This window comes from Amyelois transitella, chromosome 5 (assembly GCF_032362555.1).
Source record: "Amyelois transitella isolate CPQ chromosome 5, ilAmyTran1.1, whole genome shotgun sequence".
NCBI classification, from domain to species: Eukaryota; Metazoa; Arthropoda; class Insecta; order Lepidoptera; family Pyralidae; genus Amyelois; species Amyelois transitella.
Window position 1 is genome coordinate 11,928,458 of NC_083508.1, and position 14,362 is coordinate 11,942,819.

General features: G+C 40.3%; 2 protein-coding genes across 3 annotated transcripts in view; both read left to right on the top strand.

The window, feature by feature from the left end:
- LOC106142279 (rab5 GDP/GTP exchange factor) overlaps positions 1–14,362 on the top strand; it is a 36,928-nt gene extending 22,566 nt beyond the window's left edge. For both annotated transcript variants that reach the window (XM_013343990.2, XM_013343989.2), the window contains 4 exons: positions 9,908–10,018; positions 11,171–11,281; positions 11,926–12,060; positions 13,176–14,362. In XM_013343990.2, coding sequence (XP_013199444.1) covers positions 9,908–10,018; positions 11,171–11,281; positions 11,926–12,060; positions 13,176–14,081 — 1,263 coding nt within the window. In that variant the 3' untranslated portion in view covers positions 14,082–14,362. The remainder of the gene's footprint in view (positions 1–9,907; positions 10,019–11,170; positions 11,282–11,925; positions 12,061–13,175) is intronic.
- LOC132901792 (protein SPT2 homolog) lies at positions 3,292–4,394 on the top strand. The gene has a single exon (XM_060944379.1). The coding sequence runs from the start codon at positions 3,292–3,294 to the stop codon at positions 4,381–4,383; it is 1,092 nt and encodes a 363-aa protein (XP_060800362.1). The 3' UTR covers positions 4,384–4,394.

Below are 14,362 nucleotides of genomic sequence, written 5' to 3' on the forward strand. Positions count from 1 at the left end.
GTACTTTTATGTACAAATTTTTAATGTATTCAGGTATTCATATACTGTTGGCGGTTCAAGTTATTGGTACCATCGACCCACCGAATTCAAGAAACATCGAACTATGTAGATATGGAAACTACATATATCAAGATATGGAAAAATCACCTTATTCGGGTCGTTGTGGTGCATATTCGGATACTGCAACATCAAAGAACACTTTGATATGCGGGAGCGATGCCAACACATATGAAAATTTGGAAACCTTCGCGATTGCACGGTTGAAACAACCAGATTTACACGTAGTACATTCAGAGCGGTGTTCTAATTCTAGCACTGCTCAAGCTGACTCCAATCCACTTATAGATGTACCAATATGCGGAAGTGATGTTAGGACTTACAATAATTATCGCGAATTAGAACTGGCTCAACTGTTACAACCAAACTTGAATGTTCTCCATACGGGACCGTGTATAATAGAAGCAAATTTTAAAGAATCTCAATTAAAAAATTCAGTCAGGCGCTCTTCGGGACTCGATTCAAAACCTGAAATGCGGAATGCATATTCCCATTACAAGTATGTTGTCTATTCGCCCGGAGCCCCGGGTGCTCCAGGAGGCTATCCAGGTAGACCGGGTGCCCCTGGCGGATCTGGTGGCTATCCAGGTAGACCGGGTGCCCCTGGCGGATCTGGTGGCTCTCCAGGTGAACCCGGCCGCCCCGGTTATAATTGGGATAGCAGCTACTCGTGGCATTGGGATTCGGATGAAGAATATTGGGGCCGCCCCGGTAGACCGGGTGCCCCTGGCGGGTCTGGTGGCTCTCCAGGTGAACCCGGCCGCCCCGGTTATTATTGGGATAGCAGCTACTCGTGGCATTGGGATTCGGATGAAGAATATTGGGGCCGCCCCGGTAGACCCGGTGAACCCGGTAGACCTGATAGCGGCTGGGGAAAACCAGGTCAGCCTGGCAGGCCCGGTAGGCCTGGATACGGTGGTGGGGGTGGTGGCCGACCTGGTAAACCTGGCAGTGGAGGTGGTGGTGGTGGTGGCGGCGGCGGCAGTGGAGGCCGACCAGGGCAACCCGGGTCTCCCGGCTGGCTCAGGGACGAAAATAAGGACGGAGGGAGAATAGGCTGGACCGAAAAGGGTGATGGAGTAAGCCCTTTAGGCAAAATAGCTGGCGGAGTTTTAAATATCGCGGAAGGAATATACGGTGTTGTCAAGAATACGGTTGGAGACGCAAGGGATTTTTAATAGTTCTTTTTGGCGACTATAAAGTACTGTACTTAACAAATTTGCAAACTGGATTAATTTCTAGTACACCGTATTTATCGCTCAGATCCAAAGTTTTATTTTAAATGATTAATGAAATAAAGAATTATAAAATTAAAGATAATTTTTATATCTGTACTGTAATTACTTTAAAAAGAGGTTACGTTTGTAATTTTGTTTGTTTGTAAGGGGTAATCTTCGGAAATACTTATTCGTAAAAAAGGTACATCACAGGTGTTATAGGTTATGTATGTTATATGTACTTACAGTGAGTCTCTTATCAAGGTTTTGTTCGGTTCTTTGATGGTCAAATCTCATTTCCTTCAACCTTTCATCATAATCCTGGACAGGGTAAGTCAGTGTTTTACACAAAACGACTCCCGTCTGGCCTTCAAAACCTTTGCAGAAGAACCTTCCTTGTTTTAAATGAGGACTTCATTTAAGATGGAGTGGTTCTATTAAAATGAAAAACTTGGCAAATTTCCCTATGATCAGTATCCTAAAAATATGATTTTAATAATGTACCTTCAGTATTACCACGTTTATAGGTCGTCTCACTCTCACATCGTCACGTCGCTCAGAATAGCTCAACCTACTCTCATAAAACAAAGACTAACAACTGACGACAATTAATTAAAAAACCGACCTTATTATTAGTACGTTTAAATTCAAGAACAAAACGTCTCCTGCTATCTCGCTCATAATAGTAGTATAATAGCAATAATGGGCTCAAGCGCTAAAATATTTTCGCGCGGTACAAAAATTTTACTTCTGCGCTGGTACGTCGGTGTGAAAAAATATTTGACCTGGGTAAAAAGCTGTAATATCATGCTATGCCATAAACATGCCCTTTTTCCGAAATTCCTACAGGAGCGAAGTCCCGGGGCGCAGATAGTTTATATTTAAATACAGGGTGGATTTTTATAGGTTAAGCAATTTTTCGATGTGGTGTCCGGCACCAATAATAAAAAGAATAGGATTGCTCCTTCTCATTCCACATTTATGTCGTAAAAGGCGACTAAGGGATGAACTTATAAACTTGGGATTCTTCTTTTAGGCGATGGGCTAGCAATCTGTCACTTTTTGAATCTCAATTCTATCATTAGCTAAACATAAAATCAATGTTTTTTTTATTTCTCAATTAAGATTCGATTTCATACCAAGTTATCTTGACAGTAAAATTTTTAATTAATATTGAATATGATATCTTGAAATGTCAGTTTTGCGTTTAACCATTAACTGAAAAGCGGATCAATGTGGAGAGGTGAGATCAAAGTTATATCAAATAACATATTTAAAAAAAATAAAATTAAATATTGTTATCTTACGGCGTCCGATTTTCGGAAGCACGTCCACCCCTCTGGGTTGTACTGTACTTACCACACTCATTATTCAACCCGCATTAAGCACTCTGTACAGGGACTGCATAAATTTAAAAATATATTGTCACTTAGGCTTATTAACTTGGGATTCTTTTATTAGACGATGGGCTAGCAACCTGTCACTATTTGAATCTCAATTTTATCATCAAGCCAAACTGCTGAACGTTTCTTATCGTTCTTTCAAGATTGTTGGCTCTGTTTGGCCCGCAAGGAATATAGAAGTGATTATATTTATATGTATGTATATATTGTTATTTTTAACATATCAGCATACACCGTACATACGTAAAATCACTTTCCTGGATTGGTAACCAGAGTCTACATCTTTCGATCATTACTTCACCCGCATTCATAACTCTTTTCATGCAAGCTCGTCGATTTCGGGTACTTTTGACCTGGTTTTTCGCAACGATAACGCATACATATTGATACGTCTTTATCTATGATTGGTAGACATACATATTATATAAATATAACTTAAATAGTTCTCCTTACCCTTTCCCAGAAAAACGCTGCTACATGACAGCTTTTGGCCATTACTTATGCTTTGTCTTCAGTCGTCTACAACTAATTAACATTAACAGACTTCTTCCTCCTGCGTTAATATCGGTTCGAAATTTCATGAGTACTTTTATGTACAAATTTTAATTCCATAAATGTATTCAGGTATTCATATACTTTTGGCGGTTCAAGTTATTGGTACCATCGACCCACCGAATTCAAGAAACATCGAACTATGTAGATATGGAAACTACATATATCAAGATATGGAAAAATCACCTTATTCGGGACGTTGTGGTGCATATTCGGATACTGCAACATCAAAGAACACTTTGATATGCGGGAGCGATGCCAACACATATGAAAATTTGGAAACCTTCGCGATTGCACGGTTGAAACAACCAGATTTACACGTAGTACATTCAGAGCGGTGTTCTAATTCTAGCACTGCTCAAGCTGACTCCAATCCACTTATAGATGGACCAATATGCGGAAGTGATGTTAGGACTTACAATAATTATCGCGAATTAGAACTGGCTCAACTGTTACAACCAAACTTGAATGTTCTCCATACGGGACCGTGTATAATTGAACCCAATTTTAAAGAATCTCAATTAATAAATTCAGTCAGGCGCTCTTCGGGACTCGATTCAAAACCTGAAATGCGGAATGTACATTCCCATTACAGGCATGTTGTCTATTCGCCTGGAGCCCCGGGTGCTCCAGGAGGCTATCCAGGTAGACCGGGTGCCCCTGGCGGATCTGGTGGCTATCCAGGTAGACCGGGTGCCCCTGGCGGGTCTGGTGGCTCTCCAGGTCAACCCGGCCGCCCCGGTTATTATTGGGATAGCAGCGACTGGTGGTATTGGGATTCGGATGAAGAATATTGGGGCCGCCCCGGTAGACCCGGTAAACCCGGTAGACCTGATAGCGGCTGGGGAAAACCAGGTCAGCCTGGCAGGCCCGGTAGGCCTGGATACGGTGGTGGGGGTGGTGGCCGACCTGGTAAACCTGGCAGTGGAGGTGGTGGTGGTGGTGGCGGCGGCGGCAGTGGAGGCCGACCAGGGCAACCCGGGTCTCCCGGCTGGCTCAGGGACGAAAATAAGGACGGAGGGAGAATAGGCTGGACTGAAAAGGGTGATGGAATAAGCCCTTTAGGCAAAATAGCTGGCGGAGTTTTAAATATCGCGGAAGGAATATACGGTGTTGTTAAGAATACGGTTGGAGATGCAAGGGATTTTGAATAGTTCTTTTTGGCGACTATAAAGTACTGTACTTAACAAATTTGCAAACTGGATTAATTTCTAGTACACCGTATTTATCGCTCAGATCCAAAATTGTATTTTAAATGATTAATGAAATAAAGAATTATAAAATTAAAGAAAATTTTTATATCTGTACTGTAATTACTTTAAAAAGAGGTTACGTTTGTAATTTTGTTTGTTTGTAAGGGGTAATCTTCGGAAATACTTATTCGTAAAAAAGGTACATCACAGGTGTTATAGGTTATGTATGTTATATGTACAGTGAGTCTCTTTTCAAGGTTTTGTTCGGTTCTTTGATGGTCAAATCTCATTTCCTTCAACCTTTCATCATGATCCTGAACAGGCTAAGTCAGTGTTTTACACAAAACGACTCCCGTCTGGCCTTCAAAACCTTTGCAGAAGAACCTTCCTTGTTTTAAATGAGGACTTCATTTAAGATGGAGTGGTTCTATTAAAATGAAAAACTTGGCAAATTTCCCTATGATCAGTATCCTAAAAATATGATTTTAATGTACATTACCTTCAGTATTACCACGTTTATAGGTCGTCTCACTCTCACATCGTCACGTCGCTCAGAATAGCTCAACCTACTCTCATAAAACAAAGACCAACAACTGACGACAACTCATTAAAAAACCGACCTTATTATTAGTACGTTTAAATTCAAGAACAAAACGTCTCCTGCTATCTCGCTCATAATAGTAGTATAATAGCAATAATGGGCTCAAGCGCTAAAATATTTTCGCGCGATACAAAAATTTTACTTCTGCGCAGGTACGTCGGTGTGAAAAAAAATTTGACCTGGGTAAAAAGCTGTAATATCATGCTATGCCATAAACATGCCCTTTTTCCGAAATTCCTACAGGAGCGAAGTCCCGGGGCGCAGATAGTTTATATTTAAATACAGGGTGGATTTTTATAGGTTAAGCAATTTTTCGATGTGGTGTCCGGCACCAATAATAAAAAGAATAGGATTGCTCCTTCTCATTCCACATTTATGTCGTAAAAGGCGACTAAGGGATGAACTTATAAACTTGGTATTCTTCTTTTAGGCGATGGGCTAGCAATCTGTCACTTTTTGAATCTCAATTCTATCATTAGCTAAACATAAAATCAACGTTTTTTTTTATTTCTCAATTAAGATTCGATTTCATACCAAGTTATCTTGACAGTAAAATTTTTAATTAAGATTGAATATGATATCTTGAAATGTCAGTTTTGCGTTTAACCATTAACTGAAAAGCAGATCAATGTGGAGAGGTGAGATCAAAGTTATATCAAATTACATAAAGATATTTAAAAAAATTAAATTAAATATTGTTATTTAACGGCGTCCGATTTTCGGAAGCACGTCCACCCCTCTGGGTTGTACTGTACTTACCACACTCATTATTCAACCCGCATCAAGCACTCTGAACAGGGACTGCATAAATTTGAAAATATATTGTCACTTAGGCTTATTAACTTGGGATTCTTTTATTAGACGATGGGCTAGCAACCTGTCACTATTTGAATCTCAATTTTATCATCAAGCCAAACTGCTGAACGTGGCTTATCGTTCTTTCAAGATTGTTGGCTCTGTTTGGCCCGCAAGGAATATAGAAGTGATTATATTTATATGTATGTATATACAGGGTGACATTTAAAACAACTGCATCCTTTTAAACATAGACTATATCCATGCTTCTGAGCCGTTTGAGCCTATTTTTATTTAAATTAAACGTCATCATTTTCACATTTAAAAAACCCTCAAAAACTACGTCACACGCTTTATTAAAGACCAATACTACAAAAAGAAATTAAAACTAAACATGTAAAGAAATGTCTAAAAAATAAATTATTTTTCTAGTATCAAGATCAAGTAAAGTACAGGGTTGTCGAGATCGCTCAGCTGAATGAATTGTGTCGTTGACCTCTGAATCTTGCGCGTCGCTTTTCCGCCGGCCGGGGTGATATTACGTATTTAGGATCGTGGATTTTGATACTTTTATTTTTTTCGTACTTTCTGAAATATGAACCGATATTTTTTTTTTAACGTTTTTAAATATCCTTTAGATGAGTACACTTAACAGTTAAATTTATGCAGTTGAATAAAAAGTCACCCTGTATTGTTATTTATAACATATCAGCATACACCGTACATACGTAAAATCACTTTCTTGGATTGGTAACCAGAGTCTTCATCTTTCGATCATTACTTCACCCGCATTCATAACTCTCTTCATAAAAGCTCGTCGGTTTTGGGGTACTTTTGACCTGGTTTTTCGCAACGATAACACATACATATTGTTACGTCTTTATCTCTGATTGGTAGACATACATATGATATAAATATAACTTAAATAGCTCTCCTTACCCTTTCCTAGAAAAACGCTGCTACACGACAGCTTTTGGCCATTACTTATGCTTTGTCTTCAGTCGTCTACAACTAATTAACATTAACAGACTTCTTCCTCCTGCGTTAATATCGGTTCGTTTCATGAGTACTTTTATGTACAAATTTTAATTCCATATATGTATTCAGGTATTCATATACTTTTGGCGGTTCAAGTTATTGGTACCATCGACCCACCGAATTCAAGAAACATCGAACTATGTAGATATGGAAACTACATATTTCAAGATATGGACAAATCACCTTATTCGGGACGTTGTGGTGCATATTCGGATACTCGAACATCAAAGAACACTATAATATGCGGGAGCGATGCCAACACATATGAAAATTTGGAAACCTTCGCGATTGCACGGTTGAAACAACCAGATTTACACGAAGTACATTCAGAGCGGTGTTCTAATTCTAGCACTGCTCAAGCTGACTCCAATCCACTTATAGATGGACCAATATGCGGAAGTGATGTTAGGACTTACAATAATTATCGCGAATTAGAACTGGCTCAACTGTTACAACCAAACTTGAATTTTCTCCATACGGGACCGTGTATAATAGAAGCCAATTTTAAAGAATCTCAATTAATAAATTCAGTCAGGCGCTCTTCGGGACTCGATTCAAAACCTGAAATGCGGAATGCATATTCCCATTACAAGTATGTTGTCTATTCGCCCGGAGCCCCGGGTGCTCCAGGAGGCTATCCAGGTAGACCGGGTGCCCCTGGCGGATCTGGTGGCTATCCAGGTAGACCGGGTGCCCCTGGCGGGTCTGGTGGCTCTCCAGGTCAACCCGGCCGCCCCGGTTATTATTGGGATAGCAGCGACTGGTGGTATTGGGATTCGGATGAAGAATATTGGGGCCGCCCCGGTAGACCCGGTAAACCCGGTAGACCTGATAGCGGCTGGGGAAAACCAGGTCAGCCTGGCAGGCCCGGCAGGCCTGGATACGGTGGCGGGGGTGGTGGCCGACCTGGTAAACCTGGTAGTGGAGGAGGTGGTGGTGGTGGCGGCGGCGGCAGTGGAGGGCGACCAGGGCAACCCGGGTCTCCCGGCTGGCTCAGGGACGAAAATAAGGACGGAGGGAGAATAGGCTGGACCGAAAAGGGTGATGGAGTAAGCCCTTTAGGCAAAATAGCTGGCGGAGTTTTAAATATCGCGGAAGGAATATACGGTGTTGTCAAGAATACGGTTGGAGACGCAAGGGATTTTGAATAGTTCTTTTTGGCGACTATAAAGTACTGCACTTAACAAATTTGCAAACTGGATTAATTTCTAGTACACCGTATTTATCGCTCAGATCCAAAATTGTATTTTAAATGATTAATGAAATAATAAAGAATTATAAAATTAAAGATAATTTTTATATCTGTACTGTAATTACTTTAAAAAGAGGTTACATTTGTAATTTTGTTTGTTTGTAAGGGGTAATCTTCGGAAATACTTATTCGTAAAAAAGGTCCATCACAGGTGTTATAGGTTATGTATGTTATATGTACAGTGAGTCTCTTTTCAAGGTTTTGTTCGGTTCTTTGATGGTCAAATCTCATTTCCTTCAACCTTTCATCATGATCCTGGACAGGCTAAGTCAGTGTTTTACACAAAACGACTCCCGTCTGGCCTTCAAAACCTTTGCAGAAGAACCTAACCTGTTTTGAATGGGGACTAGATTTAAGATAGAGTGGTACTTATTAAAATGAACAACATGGCAAATTTTCCTATGATCAGTATCTTAAAAATATGATTTTAATAATGTACCTTCAGTATCACGTCGCTCAGAATGGCTCAACCTACTCTCATATAAAAGAACGACCAAGAACTGACGACAACTCATTAAAAAACCGACCTTATTACAAGTACATTTAAATTCAAGAATAAAACGTCTCCTGCTATCTCGCTCACAATAGTAGTACAATTGCGGACAGTTCATTTCGTGGGTTTAAATGGCGCGCTCTGATTGGCTCAAGCGCTTAAATATTTTCGCGCAATACAAAAATTTAACTTCTGCGCAGATACGTTGGTGTGACCTATAAAAGTAGTTATACTTTATTGGTAGTTTAAGGACACTATCAAAAGTTATGTTATTGAAGAAAATGCTGCAGTGCAGTTTGTTACCGCTTCTTCTGCGCTGAAGCTGTGGTAGCGGCAGTAATCTCAGTTTTAAGCAATTTATTTGACTTCAACCAATGTTGTGAAACCAAAAGATATGACAATTATTAAGTGATGTTTGAAATGTCCCATAGTATTGAATTAAAAAAAAAGAATTTTATTTGACTAAGGAAAAAATCTATACTATCTATAACTCTTATAGGCATATCGATAGCTTGGTACAATAATATCTATATATACTGTACTATACTACAATATTATCGATATTGTTGTTGCAATACAATAATATTTACGGTAACTAAACAATAAGAGCGTTATTGGTCGAATCGGTAAGGTTACGGTTAAAATGCGTGAGGCGCAGAAAGGCACAGGTTCAAATTCCACCTCGGACATGTACCAATGACTATTTCAAAGTTATGTACATTAGTTTGAATACTAACCGATGCTCTTGCGGTAAGGGAAAACATCTTGAGGAAACCTGCACATTTAGGCAACTGGATGTGTAACCATGGATCCGATACGGGTTGGGTTCACCTGCAAGGGTTGCGGATGTCAGATGGGAGTCGCTTCGTCTAAAAACCTGACTTGATACATGGTCAAAGGCATACCCCGGGCTCCTCTCCAGGGAGGTGAGGATGCAACCGGGACTAAAGACAGCAGTAAGAAAATTTTACGGTAACTGGGTTATCAATAGTCATAACGCTTAATATGATTGATTGACTGATTGATGCCGTGTGGTTCCCGGCACCAATACAAAAATAATAGGACCACTCCATCTCTTCCCCATGGATGTCGTAAAAGGCGAGTAAGGGATAGGCTTACAAACTTGGGATTCTTTTTTAGGCGATATGGGCTAGCAACCTGCCACTATCTGAATTTCAATTCTATCATTGAGATAAGCCAAATAGCTGAACGTGGCCATTCAGTCTTTTCAAGACTGTTGGCTCTGTCTACCCCGCAAGGGATATAGACGTGACCATATGTATGTATGACTGATTGATTTATCAAGGTGCTGAAAGCGAATCCACCGCGGCTCGTGAGCAACATAAACTTCGTGACCAGGTTTTGTAACGCGCAGAGGCTGATGACTGGCGAGGGGGGTTACTACTTCACAAACCTGGTAAGTATTAGTTACATTTTACAACGTCGGCCTCTGTGGCGCAGCGGTAGTGCGCTTGTCTGTGTCACCGGAGGTCCCGGGTTGGAATTCCGGCCAGGGCATGATGAGAAACGAACTTTCTCTGATTGGCCTGGGTCTTGGATGTTTATTTATATAAGTTTTCATTACTAAATATAGTATCTTTGAGTTAGTATCTCGTAACACAAGTCTCGAACTTACTTCGAGGCTAACTCAATCTGTGTAATTTGTCCCGTATATATTTATATATTTCATATACTTATTTTTGCCAGTATCGGATTTAGTACATAATATGTATTACATGTAATCACTTCATTATACCTTTCGAGGTGAAATGACTGAAATGCAATGTTCACGTGTCGTGTGGTTCCCGGCACAAGTATAAAAAAGAATGGGATCACTCCATCTCTTTCACATGCATGTCGTAAAAGATGCCTAAGGGATAGACTTATAAACTTGGGATTGTCTATTTAGGCGATGGGCTAATCACTATTTGAATTTTAATTCTTTCATTAAGCCATACAGCTGAACGTGGCCTTTCAGTTCTTCGAGACTGTTGACTCTGTATACCCCGCAAGGGATAAAGGCGTGATGTCCGTGTGCAACGTTCACGATGTATGACTTGGCTTAATGTTCGCCTAAAAAAGAAGATAGATAGATAGATAAAACTCTTTATTGCACCATAAGAGTAAAACATAAAAACAGCACAAAACAGACAGAGATGGTACAAAGGCGGACTTAACGCTAATGCAATCTCTTCGAGTCAACCTTTGGGTGGAAGAACCCAAAGATTGGAAATTGAAAAACATTAAATACTAGCTGTGCCCGCGACTTCGTCCGCGTGGAATAGTTATTTTGGGCATCATGGAAACCCTAAAGGATTAATAATATTCCCCCGTTTTGTTTTTCACATTTTCCATTATTTCTTGACTCCTAATAGTTGCAGCGTGATGCTATACAGCCTAAAGCCTTCCTCGATAAATGGCCTATTCAATACAAAACGATTTTTTCAATTCGAACCACTAGTTCCTGAGATTAGCGCGTTCAAACAAACAAAGAAACTCTTCAGCTTTATAATATTAATATAGATTTGTCAACTGCCTAATATATAAGTATTTACGTCACTTGTTCCAGTGCTGCGCGGTGTCGTTCATAGAGAACATGACGGCCGAGTCTCTCAACATGGACAAGAAAGAGTTCGACTGTTACATGGCGATGCCGGCCTCAATCGGCGGCAGTTCTTGGGTAATACATACAATCACGTCTATATCCCGTGCGGATTAGACAGAGCCAACTGTCTAGAAAAGACTGACAGGTCAGGCCAACAAATAAGTAATATGCTTATAAACTTGTGATTCCTCTTGTAGGCGATGGGCTGGCAACCTGTCACTATTTCAATCTTAATTCTATCATAAAGCTAAACAGCTGAACGTGGCCGATTAGTCTCCTCAAGACCGTTCGCTCTGTCTACCCCGCGAGGGATGTAGACGTGCATAGTCACGTCTACATCCCTTGCGGGGTAGACAAAGCCGGAAGAGGGAGATTCGACGTCCCTTTTATATATACATATATAAACTTATGTACTGTGTGGTTCCCGGCACCAATACAAAAAAGAATAGGATCACTCCATCTCTTTCCCATGGATGTCGTAAAAGGCGACTAAGGGATAGGCTTACAAACTTGGGATTCTTTTTTCTAAAAACAGAAAAGGCCTAAAGGCGATGGGCTAGCAACCTGTCACTATTTGAATCTCAATTCTATCATTAAGCCAAACAGCTGAACGTGGCCATTCAGTCTTTTCAAGACTGTTGGCTCTGTCTACCCCGCAAGGGATATAGACGTGACCGTATGTATGTATGTATGTAAACTTATGTCTTGATGAATTTCAGGCGGCCGCCCTATCACTGTACGGTGCCAGTCGTGAGGCTGAGGAACAGCGCGCATTCGCCGAGATGCTTTTGGAGAAAGCGAGACAAGTGCAAACCAACTGCGAGAGGTTCGCGAGCGACGCCAAATACTTTGAGGTGAGATTGAGATGTATTTACTAGCTGTGCCCGCAACTTCGTACGCGTGGAATAGTTATTTTTGGCATCATTGAAGCCCTCAAGGATGAATAATTTTGATGTTATAGGTATAGCCTAAAGTCTTCCTCGATAAGTGGTCTATTCAACGCAAAAAAAAATAATCAATTCGAACCATTAGTTCCTGAACAAACAAACTCTTCAGCTTCATAATACTAGTATATATTGGTGCCATGTGGATTTTCTTTTAAGTTTTCCTCTGACGAAGACACACTTACATACATATAATCACATATTTTTCCCTTACGGGGTAGACAGAGACAACAGTTAAAGACTAATTGAATCAATACATTATATTAAAACATTTTTGTAAATGGGACCGTTGGAGTGGAAAGGCCTAGACGAACGTACTGCATTTCCATACATACTTACCATAATGTCATACAAACTTATAAATACTATTTGTTTTCTAATAATTAAACTCAAACAATTGTACTATTTTGATAAAATCAAGAATAGATATACAAAGATAAGACCTTCAGGAGCAGTAGGAGTTACTTGTATCTCCAAAAAAACCCAGATAAAGCTTCAGGCAGAGATAGATAAGACAGATCGATTTATAAATAACGCTAACATAAGACATACATACATACAACACGCCCCGCCCACCTTATATATTAACAATACGAAGTACGACAGCTAGTTATGTGGGACTTAAATCTTTTCTGTCATTTTAAGGGGAAGATAGGATGAAGGGAGAGAGATATAGAGAAGAAGAAGAAAGATGAGACAATTTGCCTTATCCTGGGCTTCTTTTAATGTGATATCTCAAAATTTTCGTTTAATTAATATATACATACATACATGAAATCACGCCTCTTTCCCGGAGGGGAAGGTAGAGACTACCTCTTTCCACTTGTCACGATCTCTGCACACTTCCTTCGCGTCATCCACATTCATAACTCTCTTCATGTATCTCTTCCCATACATTAATGTCGGGACCAACACGCCCCTATGCACAGCCAGTCGAGCCTTTTTGGATAGTTTTTTGACTGCTCATAAAGGCATGCAAAGCATCGTTTAATTAATATATATGTATATTTATTTCCTTTTGACAGGAGGAAATTGCGAAGAAAGTAAAACATGTCCTCGAAAAAACTCCTTTGAAGATAAAACCCCGCACGGAACTGCCACGCATCGGAAAACTGAAAGAGTTGTCATCAATGCCGCTCATCGACCTGGGGTCGCCATTGGTCGAGACCCGCGATGAGTCGCGAGATAACCAATCAGAGTCCACCGACGAATTCGAAATTCAAAAAATACAACCAGTACAAACCGCCGCAAATTTGGAACCACAGAACATTATAGAGAAGACAGAACAGGCGGAGACCACAGACGAAATAGAACCTAAATTGAATATATTAGGATTCGAAGTCGTCGAGAAACCTTCTCCGCCGAAAACACCACATCACGAACTCTCATGGGACATGAAGCAGACTAACTCATTAGAACTACTTACTCCATCGCCGCTGGGTTACACTCCGTTCGATTCTAGATCTATCGATGAAATATTGACTCCAGATGAGTTCGGAACAGACCATTTAGCGCCTGGACTCAGTAATATCAATTACGACATCGATTTGTCTGACCTCAGCGGCGATAACAGCATAGCTGATGACCTCCCCAAGGAACCGAAAGATCCTTTCAGCCCGGACGATCTGAAAAAACCGTTCGACCCTTTCGCGCCAAGGCCTCAAACTTTCAACGCAATATTGGAGAAATTTGACGAGTTCAGCTTAGTTGATGCCAAGTCTAGCACGACTTCTGATCCGTTCGAGGTTGTGCATCGAACTCCTGACCCTTTCAGTCCAGTTGTGCCCGCCAAAGCGCCACAAGCCCCAGTAAGGGATCCTTTCAGTCCTGACCATAAGGAATCGACATCTTTCATATTAGATGATAGCAATTCACCAACCGCTGCTTGTCTTTTGCCGTCGCCTTTACAGCCTCAGAATAGTGGAAAATAATTGATTTGTAAAAACCGCCGTAATTGTTATATTTATTATTTCATTTTTCTCACGTCCACCGAGTACCGCTCGGTCACCCAGGTCTTATTTATTATCTGTTGATATAGTTGGGGGTTATACCGAATTGTAATAATTGTTCTTGTGAGTATAATCTTGTAAAATAATTAAGCAATAGATGTGGTCACATCATACGACAAAAAAAAATGTGCTAGGAGTCAAGTGAAAAAATAATAATTTTAATCACCTCTATGTTTTTGGTGGAATTAAATGTGAACAATGTT